Below are 18,738 nucleotides of genomic sequence, written 5' to 3' on the forward strand. Positions count from 1 at the left end.
AAAGGATCGAAATTTTTTAAATCTATTTCGAGAATAGCGTAATTGCTTTTATATAAAATTGTCTCTAAATTAAAAAAAAATCATATGGAGATCATAATGTTATCACGTAGTAATAAGCCAGTACTTCATAATACGACAACGATATCTGATTAACAGTAATATCTAACGTCTGCTAGAATTCATATTTACTGTTTTTGTCTTCATTGCTTTAAAGCAGTCATATGTAATATTTATCAACATGCAAACGATAACGCTCATGGCGAAGGTAAGATGTTTACGGAAAATTTGAATTATTACACCTTTATCAAGACTGCCATTGCTGCAGGATTGAAGATTTTAGGAGCAAAATTTATGACTCTACTGGTCCAGTTAGATATATTTTTATAGTTCATCACGGGGTTAAACTATGCAACGCGTATGAATTTTTGATGCTGATAAAGGTAGCTAACCGAAATAGGTGCGTTTGATATTTTTTATCGATATAAAAGAGTTTTTTTGTCGTTGTATGTGATTGCTGGATAGAAAGGAAAACACACAGACAAAAAATATAGCCTCCATTGAGAAAGCAAACCCTTTGGGACTCAAAGTCCCTGTGGGAATTGTATCGTTTTATGGTGAGACCGTAAAGCAAGCTCAGTGTGACGCTATCCTCTGTGGGATTGTGATAATCTGGAGATAGTGCGGGTTGTATCATCAACAATACAACTTTAGCTAGAAAAATACTTACATGGAGGCTTTGGCACGTTTCGTTTTACTTGCATCCACTTGTAGGTAGGTGCATTCTGTTGGTTCTGGGGTTGTTGAGCGTGCTGCTGTTGTTGTTGCTGCTGTGTTTGTTGCTGCGGTTGCTGATTCGCCGGATGCTGCTGCGCTTGCATATTTTGCTGCAATGTGGCATGGTGATGGTGATGATGGGGATGGTGATGATGTTGGTGAAGGCGCGAAAAACTATTAGCAACACTACCATTACTGTCACCATCGTCGGATACACTGGCACTCAGAATTACATGGGGCGAGTCCAGCAATGCGGAAGAAACATTAGGACTGCACTGAGCCACCGTATGCTGGTTAAGAGACGGCTGCAGTTGCTGATGTTGTGACTGAGGAATGTTATCGGAGTAAACTTGTCCCCAGGTAGCTCCACCGCCATGTGCATCATTAGGGGATGTGGAACTGTGCTGATGTGAAATATGCGAATGCTGATGAAGAAGATTATGATGATGAGGATCCCCATCAACAGTGGCATCGGACGCTACAGCTCCAGGAAAGGCTCCATAGCGATGTAGATGTAATTTGTTATCTTGATGATGCGCCAGATAACTAGGATCTGCGCATTCCTGTGCCTGATGATACATGGCATAGTCCAAATTAGTATAGCTCAATCCGTTATCCGCGCTTATGATACGGTTTTCTTGAAAAGGAGCCGCCGGTGTTGGATGACTAGGGCCGTAGTATATAGCACTTTGGCTATCGGCTTCAAAGTACAAATCAGTTGGGGGAGAGCTAGAGGTAGTTATTCCGTATTCGATTGCGGACGGACTGTATAGGTGAGATGCGTGAACATAGGAAGTCTGATGGATATTGGCTGTGGGCGGATTAGAATTGTTGTTGGAGCTGCTATTAGAGGTCACTACGGTATTACTAGTGGTATTGTTCACAGGTGGGCCACTAACAATGTTAGTAGCAGAATTAGTAAGCTGTTGTTGTTGCACAGGTTGCCTTTGGTGCTGGTGGTAATGGTGGTGATGATGGTGACCTGCTGTAAAATAAGGGTACCCTCCGGACCCAAGATCACTGTTCTGAAAACCATTTGTGTGCGTAGAATGATTTCCGTACATACTTATGTCTATCATATTGGTGGTTATATTATCGAATTCTTTTACTTATTTCCTATTTTTTTTTCAATAAAATCAATAATTAATTCATCATCACTTGTATTAAACTAGCACTGTTCACCAATCACAAATAAGCACAAAATTCACCATATTTCATCTCAATATCACTACGCACGATGATAAGAAGCACATAAAAACACACCAACCAAAAACATTCGGTTCCGACACTTAAACTATTTAGTTTTTTTTTTTCAAAATGCAAGCCAAATAAATCCAGATTTCGCTTATAACTGGTTTATCATTTAATTCTCCACAAGACGGCTCGTAAATATTAATCTATTGCCATCAACTTCTAATTTCAAATTGACCACGAAATTCAAGTTTCAGTGTTAATTTTGTTGGCTGTCGAGTGAATAATGTTCATGAGTGAATTATGCATCGGACTGTCTCTTTCGCGTGTTGCTCTGCCCCTTTTTAATTAATAATTTACAATGGTGTTAGCTCCTCCCCTTTTCTGTGATACACATGAACGCACTATGCTTGCAAAGCGGACAAAGAAAATACTGCATTGTATAAGCTGCAGGAGAGCAATGCGCACGCGCACAATAGAATACCCTTGAATGTTACAATTCATGTTTTGGTTTCAATTCGCATTCTCACGTTTGAACAGTTGCGATATCTTTATTTTTATCGTGCAAATGATCATTAAATGTTTTATTGTCATATCTTTGACATAACTAGAATATTGCAAATCCCGATCGCAGCACTCACGGATCGTGTAGCTTAAGATAAAATAATTATAATAGTAAAACAAATGGTTAGTCCATATTTTGTTACATACAAAAAGAACAAATGACAAAATTGAAACAAGTGTATGAACACATTGGAATTTATTAGTACATTAATTCATTAATCGATTGATTCATCTGAGAGTAGTTAGTTAATAAATATGGTTCATAGGTTAGTTTATTGCAAAATGAACATTAATTTTGGCAATGTTCAATATAAGTCATAGAAGCATATGTTCATATTAAGGTAAATTGTTTTAAAAATCTGATTTTTAGTTTGTATGTTACCAACCATAAAACAGAATAGTGTTATGTAAATAGTAGGATTCCTCATTTAATTTTATTCAATTTCAACACCCATTACCTTTTACTTTGACTTTCAATCTTCGATTTAAGCTACAGTGTTTGGATTTTATGTTATTTTGTAGTAACATTAATGAAATTAATAAATAAGCTAGCAGATGTGAATAAATTAACAACGAAACAAATGTTATCTTTCTCTATCTCTCTCTCTCATTCATCTTTAAACAAATAACGAGGAGGATATACTCATTTCTGCCAGTAAATTCTTGTAACAACTTGAGGTATCAAAGTGAAAACAAGAAATAAATGATCGCGTCTTGGAAAAATGTGCAGGGATACAAAAGTTTAATCTACATGGCATTTAATATTTAAGAAAATATCTAAAATAAAACGTAAAGCATTAAACACGCTAGAATAAAAATAAAAATTATATTAAGTAATAAATAAAGGTGAATACGAGACTGATGTTTGTGTATTGGAACTGAATGTGATCTTGGATAAACTGATAAGTTTTCCATGTTTGCGAAAATTTTATTCGTTGATATGAATGGCAGTCAAGTTTGTAATGCCATTCTCGCTACACAAGGAAACGAATAGCTCATTAGAGCACATTTCAGTTTTTTCCACAATTACTTTTTTGCAGCAAGTTATTTTGTATCTTGATAATCTTTTCCTGGAATTGATTAGAAATTTGACCTTCAGATTGATGTACAGTTTTTAATTTCAATTTAAAAATAACCATGATGAAAAATCGCCATTCCATGTGTGGAATTATTTCTTCTTTGATTCGACTACGAAAGTGGATTGATTTATTTCAAATCTTCAATAATACTTTTCAATATTGCAATGTTTGCTATGTATCTGTTTTGATGAGTTCTGGCTATCTGAAGTGGCTAAATTCTTCTTATTCTTCTTCTTCTTTTGACTCAAAAACCATTGTCGGCCAAGTCCTGCCTGAACCACTACTTGTGGGCTTGGCTTTCAGTGATTTATTGATTCTCCCCGTAGCAGGATAGTCAGTCCTACGTATGGGAACATTCGAGGCTTGAACCCATAACGGGCATGTTGTTAAGTCGTTCGAATTGACGACTGTACCCCGAGACCGGCTAAAGTGGCTAAATACATAAAAGAAAAGGGACATACTTGAATTAGAATTACAAATATACATACTTACAAATTATTGCTTTAATTTTTAGTGTGACTCATTGCGCGTGAGCAATGCTGATTAAAACTTGATGGGCTGTCAATTAAATTGCTCCAAATAATATTTTGAACAGCTAGGTGCTACAATTGTTTCAAAAGGAAAGTAATGATTATTTCACGTTATGAGTGAACATTTACGAAAATAACATAATAATTCGTCACATTTCGTAGGCGATACTCTACCAAAGAAGTCACAACGGATTCGCCGTTGTTATCTGCTGCAAAAAAAAACAAGTTGAAATAGTCCATGTATGATGAGGGATAAAGTTGGAAACATAAGGCGATGAGCTGGATTGGAAGTGTTCGTGAGGATAACATGTGAACGTGCGAAATATTGCAACCAGTCGAACAAACACCATCGGATGGACAGATCGAGTGGATACGGGAACGAGTGACAGATTGGGATAGAGCCAAAGCCGATCTACGTTGGATGGAAGGAAAGGGTCCAGCAAAGAAGGGAAAACAGAAAAATTGGAATGAACCTTAACAGCAACATGAATATGTACGCATTTTGAATATGAAGGTGACATGACAGCGAAAGATGGATCGGTGTTTTCCTCCATAGTTTTTTTTGTATGTCGTTCAATGCTTGCTGAAAATGTCTGTTTCAATCCTGCTAGTTGACGGTAGAAATAGTCGTTGTGCACAGCAGCATCGGAAGCAGAAACACTAACAGAAACATCAACCAGTATGCGAAGTCAATATAGGTCGGGTGAAGAGAGCTGCTTGGTGGTAAAAGCGATGAGGTATTTACAGATCCTGAGGAACAAATAGAATATGGTATTTATGGTGGATGAAAGTACCGTATCCAGTCATATAATCTGAATTCTTTGAGATATCTTGCCTTGACAATCAACTAAAATTCTAGTAGCCAAAGGTATAAAAAGTATAAAAATATTTAGCTTTGACTGTGCCAATCTAAACGTAAAAAAGATGCAGTAATATAGTGCTATGTAAAGAAGGATAGTCACAAATAAAATAAAAACTTTACATTCTAGGGCCTTGCATATACAGTAATTAAAAAAGAGAGATAATCAGTTGTCCGGTCAGCTTGATTTTCCCATATCCATGTCGTTGTTTAAACATAAATTTAAGATATCTGTTAAATACATGTGTGTGAATGGAACAGTAGATGGAATAATAATAATTATAAACAAATAAAAATCAAATAATATGTGATCTATTTGGTAGCATACATACCTACTCCTACTTTGGCTTGAGACCGCAAATATTCATGTTAGGTGTGTTATGTATTATGTTTCTACTAAAAAAATAGTATATATATTCAACAGAAATCAAATTGTTACACTTATAAACACTCAAAATTCTACCACTATCTACCTTTTTAAATTAATTATTTTATTCGTATAATTAATTATTGTACACTTTCTGTTACACTGAAATCGGATCTGGTGGTACAGTCGTCAGCTCGTACGACTTAATAACATGGCCGTTATAGGTTTAAGCCCCGAATGGACCGCGTAGGGCTGGCTATCTTGCGCCAAATAGATGCAGGTACCTAATTGTGTGCTACAGGCAGGTCTTGAACGACAACAGTTTTTGTGCCAAAGCAGAAGAAGAAGAAGAAGAAGAAGAAGAAGAAGAAGAAGAAGAAGAGGAAGAAGAAGAAGAAGTTTTTGTTTTTCTATTAAACCGTGATTAGGACAATACGACATGTTGTTACATTACACGAGTGTCTTAAGTTCAAGCCAGGATTCCGTAAAATAAGTAGCAAACTTGCACCTGCTGTCCCACGCCAATGGTAAACAAACCACTGTCATAATGTCATAAAATGGCAAAATGAGGGGAAATCTTTTGTTGTTGTTGTAGAATTTTAGGGGTTTTAAACTTCGTGGGTCTCTTTTTCTTCGACTCTTTTTGGCAAAATGGGCATCATTTATTTAAACATTACTTCACAGCAAGGATAAATTCCTAGGCACTAAATGTACTACAAGAAAAATACAAAATAAAATTTAGTAGAATATTGATGTAATTTTTACTACTTCGACCACATGTTTACTACTAAACAATGTCACAGAGATGCGTGGAAGAATTGGAAGAAAACAAAGAAAACAAGACAATTTAATGCGTATTTTCTTTAATATTAAAAAAAAACATAAAAATTCTTCAATTGAGGCAAAATGGGAAGATATTTTGTCCACACAACAATGCTAACAGGCACAGCTTCAAAAGATTATATTTCATTGATTGAAACGTTTTATTCAACAATTGTTTAACTAGAAAAAGTAAAAATTTTGCTTCTCAACCGTGAGCACAAATTATATTTGTTTGATTTCAATTAAAGTATACAGTTCGCTTGTTCATAGCGTGAAAAAACCTTATTTTGTGGTACACAATTAGGACCGGTTTCACCTATGAATTCCATTCGGTTTGAACGGTGTCCGTATTTTTTTTTATTTGTGTTTAAAATAGTGGTCTTAAAAAATGGAGTGTGCGACAGAAAAATTCAAAATGTAAGGAAAAATACTAGCTTTCAGCAACGTTTTATAAATAAATGAAAATAAAAACAACAAGTTATATGCAGTGTTGTACACCACCGCACCCAATTAGTGCGTTGGTGTGTAATTGGCAAACTACCATATTATTTATAACGTCTGGTTTAACGTAACACGTACGAAGCCATATGTTTTTGGGTAGTGTATAGCAATCATGCATAGTAAGAGATTCTCGATACACACGATTGCTTTTATTTTGACAGCTTCTTGTGCTTTGGATAACATTTTAGTGTTTAAAATGTCAATAATATATAAATTAAATATTTTTCCAAATTAACGCACGTCTTCTCTGTAAACATCTTCAATTCTTCTTCTTCTGTGGCACAACAACCGTTGTCGATCAAGACCTGTCTGTACCCACTAGTGAAGTGAGCTTGACTTTCAGTGAATTATTGTTACCATAGCAGTCCTATGTATGGGGGCACGGTCTATTCCACCCGACAGGCCATGACCAAACAATTACACAAGATAACGCACAATACAGTAAGTTTGGTTAAGAATGTCGCGTAATGCCAGTCAAACTATTCTAAGTTCTATTATAATTCTAATAATTTTCTTTTTCGCCCAATAGAGACATTTTACATCCTCAATACCCAGATGCTTTATGGCAATTTTTGATGGACAGTCGAATGGTTCACTGTCAATCTTTTTTACCTCTATCTGACCATCTTGTGGGTGACATGTATGTATGAACCAAAGATTATCGCATCAAATCCCCAAAGGAAACATATTCTTGCAAATTGTGATGAAGATTGTTTTTACCTGAAATGATTTACTTTAGACTCCCTGGACTTTTACAATAGATCATATCTAGAAAATGACAGAAATTGCGAGAAAACCTTCTGTCGTTTTCTCTGAGAAGGTGCTTGTGTTCATAAAGCTTTTTCTTTTGAAGTATGATCATCATAATAGGACGAGCTCTTCTTTAACTAAGCTCACATTACATATTTCTTGTCTGAGCCGCTCAAAAAAAGGTCAAAAATATTTTTCTGCAGCTAATCCTTGCGTTGTGTGCATATAGAAGAGCAGATAAAGATTTTGTCAATACATTTACCAGGATAAATAACAGATGGCAGGTGTACAATTTTTAAGACCTGAAGTCAATCCTTTCTTTTCCTTGGGAAAATTAAAGGACAGGTAACGCGTGTGATTTATGATTTTTTTAGTCATTAGATTTGTGTCCAGCTGATACTCCCACAACTGTTGTTGGAGCAAAGTGCAATAATGCAGAAGCAGTCTCAGTTATTTCGAAACATGTACGCAGTAGAAGAAAAACATTGTCTTGTAAGAGGAAATAGAAAGAAGTTCGACAAAAAGTAGTAAAAGATTGACGAGGATAATCTCTTAAACATATAAACACGTCAAGCTGTCGTACCACTGTCGAGACGATTGGCTTTGCATTAATGGACAGAAGGAATAGCAGGAGGTAAGAATCAGGAAAGTGGTACATTTAACGGATGACAGCATGCTAGATATCGTACTGTTGGCTATATGGAAGGATGAATGAAGAAGGTGGATAAAAAATTGTTACCATTGATGAACTTACAATGCTGCTTCATCACGTTACGGTGAACAAATCTAATTCATCGAGAATAGACGAAAAACAAACAGTATGTTAAATTACATTACAGTACTTTTTACAGAATAAAGAATAATTCCGTAATGTTAATCACGAATCGTAATGAATTTATAAATTAAATTGTGATAAATTTGGATATTACTATTGTAGTGTTAATATGATAAATGTTACAATGCATTTAAAAATATACCTAAAGTGTATATTCTTCTTCTTCTTCTTTGGCTCAACAACCGTTGTCGGTCAAGGCCTGCCTGTACCACTTGTGGGGCTTGGCTTTCAGTGACTAATTGATTTTCCCGCATAGCAGGATAGCCAATCCTATGTATGGCGGCACGATCTATTTGGGGATTGAACCCATGACGAGCATGTTGTTAAGTCGTACGAGTTGACGACTGTACTACGAGACCGGCTGTGTATATTATTGCTAAAGATAAATGTTTGGGAAAAAGGGATTTAGTTAATGTTTTACGGTTACACTTTGTACATAAAAGACATACATTAGGGCTTGATGTTGCAAATTCCTTTTTTATCTAATTAGATTATCTACTCTTCTTTGTTTTAATATCTTGGTTTTTCGTTTTGCCTTCTAGGGAAAAAAAATAATTATTAGCAAACAACAACCAAATTATTAAATATAAACTATCGGTTTAATGGCCATAACACTTTCCACGAACCTGAATAATTTCAACCAAGGTATATTCCGGTATAACATGAACATGTCAACTTTGCTCGTTGGTAAATACCACTAAATTGTTTATCCAATTAACAGCCTAAGTGGTACGTCATCTGTTCGGTATGAGATGAACATAGACAAAATTCAATTAAGGAGGTATGAAGGCTAGAAATGATAAACCGTTCATCGGTCATTCGACGACAGCAAAAAAAAAAAGTAGCATTCAAAGGATCAGAAGCATAAAAGCGAAATGAGAGTTTAGTTGTTTGAGTGAAACAGAAACGGTGAAATACAGGAAGTTCTATTCTTGTTTGACGATGACTAACAGTGCAGCATGAAAACTGTAAACCCACGAAACTCTCTTAACAGAAGATAAAATGATTTCTTATAAAATCTGTATCTCATCAAACTCATCTTGCTCTTCAGATGGTTGGATGCTATGTTGACGCTGGACACGGTCAATTAGCGAAACTACAGTGACCATATTCATTTATTATTGGATCGAAACAAGGCATCAGCTCTAAATAAACCGGTATCTCCGTAACACAGATTCATCCGTGATGCTTGGACGCTTTGGAAGCAGTAGTGAGAACGAAGAATAAACTGGTTACCCGCTGGGTTTTGATTTCGTGTGATTGGGCGATTCTTGTTCGTTGTATATCGTATCATGTCCATGCAATACCAATGAGTATATCACGTCATTCTGAAGTCTTCCCAGCGGACAAGAGATTCAAAGTGACACGTAAGAGTATATGCACACGTCCATCCTCAGCTTACACATTCGACACATTTATTTCGATGCGTTTGATTTAGATCTTGGAGGATGGAGAATTACGAATTAAAGATAATATGTTTGTGAAACTTCCTCTTTTAATGGGCCTTCCTAGCATGACATTTGTTCCTTTGTGATATTTTTTATGTTTACTCAGGAAGACTTTAGCACTATGTTGCGTGTGAAATGCGTGGCTAAAAATTAATTCCGTCTTACTACCGCATCGCCAACACAGCACATCATTAGGAGGTATGTAAATTCATTTGTTTTTCGATGTACAGCAAACATAGCACTGTAGTTTACGCTCATCATTTTTAATATAGGTAAATGCAGTAAAATATTTATAAAAACCGAGAACTCTTTATGTTTGGCTCATTTATTTCCCAAAAAATATTTCTTTTACAGTGGCATTGTATCACTTGAAAAGGAAATCCCAAAAGAAGATTAAGAGATGATATTCATTTATCTTTATTCAAGAATTAACTCGATACTCAGTAAGCTGAAAGTGATGTCCGTACTATCGTCGACTGTCGATCTTTTCTTGATTTAGGAGAGCGTAGAAATATCACAGAATCAATAACAAGAGCCCAATGTTGTCTGGACAGGTGTCAACGGCGTGGAATATTTGAGAAGTGAATGCGTTCAACGTGTAAATATGATGATCACTCCTCTCTTTCGTTGCGAGATTGGCTAGTCATTCTAGATGTTTTTACAGCAATATTCTAAGAAAAAATTAAACAAGAGTAAGTTGCAGAAAGAAATAATAAACAATATCACATTTAAAAAATATTTTGCTTATATATACTTTTTATCGAATACGCATGACTGGGATTAACTTAAATTGTTTTCAAATGTTTTATTTAATAATAAAATAATATTAATATGTTGATTGCTTTATTATAAAAACTCCAACTTCCAACAATTTGTCGATTAAAAGGAATCTGTGAAACTTTGATAATAAATAATATTAGTTTCGCAACCTTTTAATATACTTACTCTACCCCTTTCAAAAAAGACTATTTCGATAATCCAACCAGAATAGTTCTATGCAATAAGATACGAAAGTAATTTTAAATTAAAAAAACGGTTTAAAAAGCCTCAAAAGTATAATGTAAACACGATTTGATAGCAAACTCACGTCCCCAGGTTGGATTGTCACAAGTAACGATGGAAAGTGAAACAAATGAAGATGCATTGATTAGTCCACAAACTGATTGATTAGTCCACGAAATCGTCACGTCCTGTGTAGGTAAAAAAGTAAAAAAAAAAAAAAAACATTTAATTCATTGTGATACCTATGGTACAAATCGCTGTTTGGTCAAAATATGGATAATGATAAGAAATGAAGGGAGCGTACTTTAAACACGTAAACGATGCTCTAGAAGGCAAAAATGTGTGGCTTAGATAAAAAAATGAATAGAGCTAACTCGCGTAAGCCACCAGCTTGTCCAAGAAAAAAAAAGGAATTACGAGCTTGTGTTCATGTGTAGATTGAATAGTAGCTCGATAAAATGTGTTTGATCATCTTCTTGCTAGTTTGCGCTGATAAGAATAAGTGTTGTACGATAAACATTAAATAAGTGTTGATATATGGTACGGAAAGGTGAGTACTTTCTAGCATGTGTGTCTTAGATCGTGTATAATAGTCACTGTGGAGTGGATTGTAACTTAAAATTTAAGCGCAATAGAGGAAATTATATACGAAAAACGATCCTTGGATTTATCAATCGATCGAATATTTCACCAAAATCCGACAGCTCAAAACAGCGTGTCTTGAAACAGGCTGAGGGAGGGCTATTATGAGGGAAAGGCTATTAGCGTGATTAGTTTAGTGGTTTGATAAAGTATGTTTATTCACGTCAGAGTGGTTTATGGTTTTTTTCTATTCTGATTTGATAATAAATTCATGCCTGTTGAAATTATGCAACACTTTACTACGGAAGGTACCTAGAAAATTAAGTTCGACACGTAGTCTGCTAGATCTGTCGGCGGTGCTAGCGTGATTTTCGTCTAGCTGTCTGATTTATCTCACCGTTTAATGAATAACGATGTCGCGCCATAATGGCTCTTGAAGTCGACGGAGCACAAGTTGAGGAATAACAAAAAATTAGATTGTTTTTATCGTGTCATAATCGAATGAAACTAACCGTTATCAATCCTCTCACGTGTTTGTTTGCGTTCACGCAGGTCTATTTTGCCTGATCTGAGCTTTTGTATCTCGGGCAAGATTCATCCCTCAGATCCATTGTTCTTGTATGAATAATGGTAAGGAAGCTCGAGTTGTGAGTACGGCATATTGGTGAACGTTCATTGCTGTTGCCTTACTGTCTCTTGAGCCTTTTCGCAGTCTAATCTGTTACTGATGTATGCCTACGTATGTAGCTATGTTATCTTGGTTTGCTTTTATGAGCTGGAATATACAGAAATTGCCACAGTATCGTACTGCTGTTTCAGCGACTTGATGAATCTTTTTCTATTCTTTTTATTAGGTCTGTGAAGCCAGACATGGCTCTTTTCGTAACGGCAATATTTGTAGAAGCAGGAACCTCACACAATAGCGGCGAAGAATAATCAATCTTCGATTTTCATCGCTGTTGTCAAAATCAATATTTTTGGGCTGTTTTGTAATGCAGTTTTTGCTTCTGTAATGCTTTTTTTAAACCCATGTAGCTAGTTTAAATGGCTGAGAAATGAAAAGAGCAATAAGTTGACTTGAATATTGAAACCAATATTATGTCAAGAAAAAATATTTTAAAAAATTGTCAAAAACAATAATCATTAACAGAATATTTATAGCAATCAAAAAATATTTGCAATAATAATAAAAATATAAGAAATACAAAAAATAATTTCATTTCATAATGATGTCGAAAATAATTTAAATTTCTAAAGTAGTAAAAATAGTTAATGTAATATTTAAATAATCATAAGGATAAAATAATCATTATTGTAATAAAAATAAACAAAAAGTAATAAGATATTTAACAATAAGCAAAATATTAAAAAATATATTCAAAAAATACATAAAAACAGATAATAGTCATTTGAATTCGTTAAAACGATAGCTATAGTAATAAATATTCTAGTTCCAAAAAAGCAAGTTATAATAAATTTGGTTAAAAATTAATAATTAAAATAAACATAAAATAAATGGTTAAAAATCAATAATAAATAAATAATGTTAAAATAACATAATTTATATTATTGATATATATATATATATATATATATATATATATATATATATATATATATATATATATATATATATATATATATATATATATATATATATAACAGCCCTAATTATGAATAGCTATTTATTTTCCGCTAAAAGTAGGTGACGGCTACACATTAAACGATCGTCAAAATTAACTACTCGAAAAGGTATAACAAACGCATTGCAATAAGCTGTCGTTTATTTTGAAGCTATCGAATTTTAGTTCTATCATTTAAAACCTACTTATACAGGCCTATCATATTGCGTTCGGCATTCAAGAAAATTCACTCAAACGTCCATTTTGTTTATTTTGCTATCATTTGACAAGTTGGTTTTCCGCCAGCAGTTTCGAGTTGATGAATCTTAAATGGGTATCATATATTTCGATCGAGTAGGGAGATTCGAGTGACTTTCTCCCGACGGCTCAACCTGTCGGAAACACGCAGATTTACCATTGAATGAATTGTTCCGCTGTCTACATCTGTAATCATATTCAAAAAAAGTATTTAAACACTTTTATCACTCACATTTAACCCGTTTGTAATCAAAATATATGAAATATTGATTTAAAAGAAGTGCTCAATTAGTTTGTTTACACTTAGTCCGTCCGCAGGATGTCGACCAACTGTCAAGCACGCTGGAACAAGAACAAAAAAGGCGACGAAACATTCATCTATTCAAACGGTTGGTTTCCAATTTTTCCACTATTTTTTTCAGTTCAATGCTGGGACTTCCGACGAATTGGAGAGTCGTTAGACGTATATGATAAGGCCAGGGATGTACCAAATCGAGTATTTTCAAATTCGGGAAAAAATCGCGGGTATTTACCCGGTAAAACGGTATTTTCCCGGGGAAATTTGAGTTTTTCAATGGCACAGTCAGATTTGTTCATAATCAATAACTCTAAACACGTTTACTTAACCGAGCTTGATGTGAACGTTCCCTAAATGTGGCCTGAGATACATCGAAATCGTATAAATCAAAAATCAACTAAAAATTACGGGACTTGGATGTTATGGGATTATTTTCACCATACCGCGAATTGCTGCGCTCAACCGGGAGAAAAACGTGAAGCCGAGGGTGAGCTGGGTACATTTATACATATTACAGGGTTTTCATAGCCAATTATATTGTAAACTAGCTATCGGTTTTCGTCAAGTGTGACTTTGGCGTCGTAAACCCTCAATTGGACGTAGTTAACTCTATTCAGATGTTTTGATAGAAAGTTACCAAGGAATTGTTTGTGTGTTATATATGTTACTGTAATTAAGTCAAATAGCATAGTTTTATTATTGATGTTTAAGTTACATGTAATATATAAGTTATAAACATATGTTCCCGGTAACACATGAAACAAGCAGCTAAACAATACAAAAATTTAAAAAATAATATAACAGATACATATTTTTGTGAATATAAATACGAAAAAATTATTACAAATTATAAATGTGTCATATATACGTGATTTACATAAATTTATAGCTTATTTTTTATTTTTTATCATACATGTATCGTTTTCCTTCTTGTGCCGGCAACATTGGGTTATGACTTATACATTTCAAGTAACTTAAAATTATCCATAAAATTATATTATTTTATTTAATTACAGTTATTTAAATAATACGCAAAAAATTATTCTTTAGTTTTCGTTATACAAAACAATAAATCCCTAGAAAATATCGAGTACGTCGGATTCAAACTTCACAGCGACTGTTTTATACTTTACTAGGTCAAAAAAGAGATGAGTGTGTTTATCTTTACTTTACTGTGGGTTTACCACGTCAAAGTCACAATTGACGAATGCCGATAACTGGTTTACAATATCGAATTGGCTATTAAAACTCTGTAATGTATACCGGGAATATAGGTTTATGGCTTATATACTTCATATGACTTAAACATTCACTCAAACAATTCCTTGGTAGCTTTAAGGTTGCAAAACAATACTCAAACAATTCCTTGTTAGCTTTAAGGTTGCAAAACAATAAAATCCTAGAAAATACTGAGTACGGCGGATTCAAACAGTGTGGCGGTATATTTCAACCCTCGAACCGGTAATGTAAACTATTTTTCCATAGGAATCCGCTATACGCGAAAACTCGAGATACGCTATTGCGCTCGGTCCCGAACGATAGCGTATATCGGATAATGACTGTACTTCACAACATAAGAATAGAGTTCACTACGTGCAATTGAGGGATTACGACGCCAAAGTCGCATTTGACGAAAACCGACAGCTAGTTTACAATATCGAATTGGTTATGAAAACCCTGTAAGTTGTTCAAGGATTCGTGGAGCTTCAATAGATGAATTTAGGGTAAATGTAAGGCATAGCCCTCTACGTTACGCTAGCGTTACGTGTAACGCCTGTTTATCCCAAACCCAAGCAGCATTTTTTGAACGCCTGTTTTACTTGTCGTTGATGCGCAAATCGACAGATAATCATGTCTTAAGATTGATTATTTTTATGCGATAATGAAGATAGTATCAATTTTTAACAAAAATAAAAAGAAGTTCAGCAATCGTTTATAAAGATTTGATTCATTGATAACTCATGAGTATGGAAAAAGTTCTGATATTGTTATTATTTCATTATTTTTTTACATTTATCAATGTTATAACAACTTTATGTTTATGTTTATTTGTCTATCGATGGACAGTAATGCCCTCTCGAACCATTCTAGCAATGTTTTACAATGAATTACAATAACATAGGACATAAAAATGTGCACTATGGAACAAAATTTAACACAGAAACACGATCATTAAACTCAGTTGGCGAAATCCTCGGCTCAAAAGCGTCGCTGACGGCGTTGAAAGCACGGCACATGAGAAGGAACAAGTCAGAGGAGCCAAATTGCGTTCTACTGTCGTCGAGGAGCAACATTGCCCGAGTCCAGAGCGACCTGGCAGGAACGATAGTTGCAGGCCGAGGCCAATGGCTCGTAGATTAGCATTTCGAAACACCTTTGCACACACCCTGAGTGAGGTTATGCCACGATACTTTAGAGCATCATTCTTACAGCCCTTCTTGTAGATAGGTGTCATCCAGGAAGTTTTCCAAGTGGCAGGAAAGGTTCCACATCTCAGGGATGCCTGAAAAATCTTCATCAGCGAGTGAGCATGTTCACACCACTTTAGGATAATGGACGGGTAAGCATCTGGGCCAGGGGTATATGAGGATTTGACACGTTTGATGTCAGAGGTGATCGTATCAACATTGATGACTGGTAGCATAGGGAGCTGTGCACCAACAGGTGTGTTAGAAAGAGCATCGGCCATATCTTCTGAACAAGTAGTTTGCGAAGCAAAATTGTCCTTGAAGCGCAAGGCAAACAATTTACACATTTCTGGCAGGGTACAGGCACTATCACCGTCATAACGTATAATGCTTGGTAGCCCAGTAGATTTTCGTTTTTTGTCCATATAACTCCAAAAGTGCCTAGGGTACTTGCGGAGGGAACGTGCAGTTGGTTGCAAATAACTTCGGTGACAGGATCTATTATATCGGCGATAGAGAGAATGGACTCTGTTGTAGTAAAGACGTGACGTACTGTTTCGTTCTGCTCGTTGATCAGAATATGCTTTTCTTTTTTCTTTTTTTAATGCAGTTAGTGTGAGATCACCCCATGGTGGTCCACGACGAGGAGTTTTAACAGGAGTGCATTCACATATAGCAGATCTCATGAACTCACAAAAAGCTTCTGTGACATCGTCAATGGTTGAATAGTCCGAACAGTTAAAAGAATTGTCAAAAGAAAAAATCAGTCGCTCCAACTTTGGAAGGTTAACACGAGCATAATTCAGTCTAATTCAAAGTCAAGCGGAGGCTGGTGTCTGTCGATAGTAGTATGGGGATTTTCACAGACACGTATTGATAAACATGTAGATGCAGCTGGCCAATTTGTGTAAATTAGGTCAAGAATTCGCCCCGATGGGTTATTATTGAAGTTAAGCTGGTATAGTCCATTCTGATACAAGCCAGAAACAAACTGAGCACTGCGCGCATAGCGTGCATGAGGCTCATAGAAACCAAAAGCAGCTCCATTTTCCTCTGACGCCGATGTCCAGGATAGCGCAGACTGGTTAAAAACACGAAAAAAAATGGCTGTTTTCAGTACACTGATGTACACAAAGGTTCTACGTATAAAACAAATATTCGTCTGCATGTCCTCGGTGTGGAACAGTGTGTTCTCGAAATGTTAGAACGCAGGCCACGCACATTCTGATGCACACAGTGATACAAGCCGCTCGATCAGTGGGTGCTAGTTGTATGGAAGTGTTAGTAGGTGCTGAGATGTTGCAATTGAGCGAGCTTATCGTAGAAGGTAAGTGTATTGTGTTTGTTGTCGAAGTATTTGCTCGAGCCGTAAGTGCAACATGTGGCTGCGCTGCTGTAGTGCGGTTACTTCGGAAAAAATGAACCAATGTAGTTTGAAGTGTTTTCGAACGTGACGTGGACGGAAGTGTGGATGAAGGGAGAGTGCAGTTCATATCGGTTGGTGATTGTTCGGTTTGTGTTGGTGCGGGTTCATGGATATGTACAGGTGAGTATGAATTATTGTGGGGATTTTTGTGTTGGGTACAAGGCTGCTGTGGTGCCGGTGAGTGTTGAGTGCGAGGCTGTAGTGGTGCCGGTGTCTGCTGAGTACGGGGTTGTTGCGGTACCGGTGTGTAAGTGTTCGTGTGTTGTGTGCGTGAATGTAGAGATCGCGGCGGGAGCGAGATGAACTCACGCACACCAAGCCCGACCGGTCAGGAGACTGCGTTAAGTGCCTTACTACGAAGGACAGCAGGGATTCTGTACTTGAACGATACAGCGCTCTATGAGCTAGGAACCGTTCCTGCTTTTAGCAGACTAAAAGCAATTACGTCTGCAGTGTCCTACTGCAAATCCACCAACGTAACAACTTGCTCTATGGTGACGTACGCAGCCAACATTGAAAGATGCAGCCACCAATAATCGGTTCTTGGTGTCTGTGAAACAGTTGGTATTGAAGCGGACGTTGTATTAGTACCTGTGATTATTGGTGGTAGTGAAGCACGATCGATCCGGTGAGCGTTGTTGGTATTTGTGGCGTTTGAGATTGTTGCACTGTCAACAAACACGGCATCTGAGGATGCAACTACATCGCGTAATAATCTTCGTATTTTTCCGTTTGGTAGTGCATGTGGGAGCAATTGATTGCTGTGCTGCAAAGATGCCGAATGGACCGTGGCGATTCCGGCAAAGCCATCCCGAATCTTCTGTATTACCGGTAGGGACCAAGCTAGCCATCATGGCATCAACAGCAGCTGTGAGGGTTGCCTGTAACCCAACCTGTATACCCATGCCCTTGATCACCTTGCTACACGGATTTTCGATGGCGTTAGTACACCCAACTCCAGTGCATGGAAGACATCCTTTTCACTTCGTCGATAACAGTTATAGGCACCTTCGTACACGCCAGATGGTATGCACCCTCACAATATAGGCACGTAATTGACCCTTCAACCGGGCCCAGTGCTTCAGAACATGCCAAGGTGGAATATAGAGGAGGTGTCTTCTTAGGTGGTGGCATGTTGCCATTTTGAGATTCAGCTTGACAACAGCCGTCGATATTTGTTTACAGGCAGCAGCCGATTTATAAAGTGTGGATGCAAAATACATGTTTTTAGTGCTATACAAATATTTTTTAAACGAAAACAATTCATTTATCATACCCGTACACTAGCAACATTCGTCGCATTTGAGAACTGCCGTCGATCCTGGTTTTGTGCTTTTTTCTAAAGCCTCGATGTTCAATTGTTCTACATGACGACACCTCTTTTCTACCCACTTTGAGAACATGCATAACACACATCCTCCA

General features: G+C 36.3%; 1 protein-coding gene across 2 annotated transcripts in view; it reads right to left on the reverse strand.

Moving 5' to 3' along the window:
• Nucleotides 1–2,180, reverse strand: part of LOC120896693 (homeobox protein Hox-A1-like) — a 45,108-nt gene extending 42,928 nt beyond the window's left edge. For both annotated transcript variants that reach the window (XM_040301022.1, XM_040301021.1), the window contains exon 1: nucleotides 728–2,180. In XM_040301022.1, coding sequence (XP_040156956.1) covers nucleotides 728–1,853 — 1,126 coding nt within the window. In that variant the 5' untranslated portion in view covers nucleotides 1,854–2,180. The remainder of the gene's footprint in view (nucleotides 1–727) is intronic.
• Between the last annotated feature and the right edge of the window lie 16,558 nt (nucleotides 2,181–18,738).

This window comes from Anopheles arabiensis, chromosome 2 (assembly GCF_016920715.1).
Source record: "Anopheles arabiensis isolate DONGOLA chromosome 2, AaraD3, whole genome shotgun sequence".
Classification (NCBI taxonomy): Eukaryota; Metazoa; Arthropoda; class Insecta; order Diptera; family Culicidae; genus Anopheles; species Anopheles arabiensis.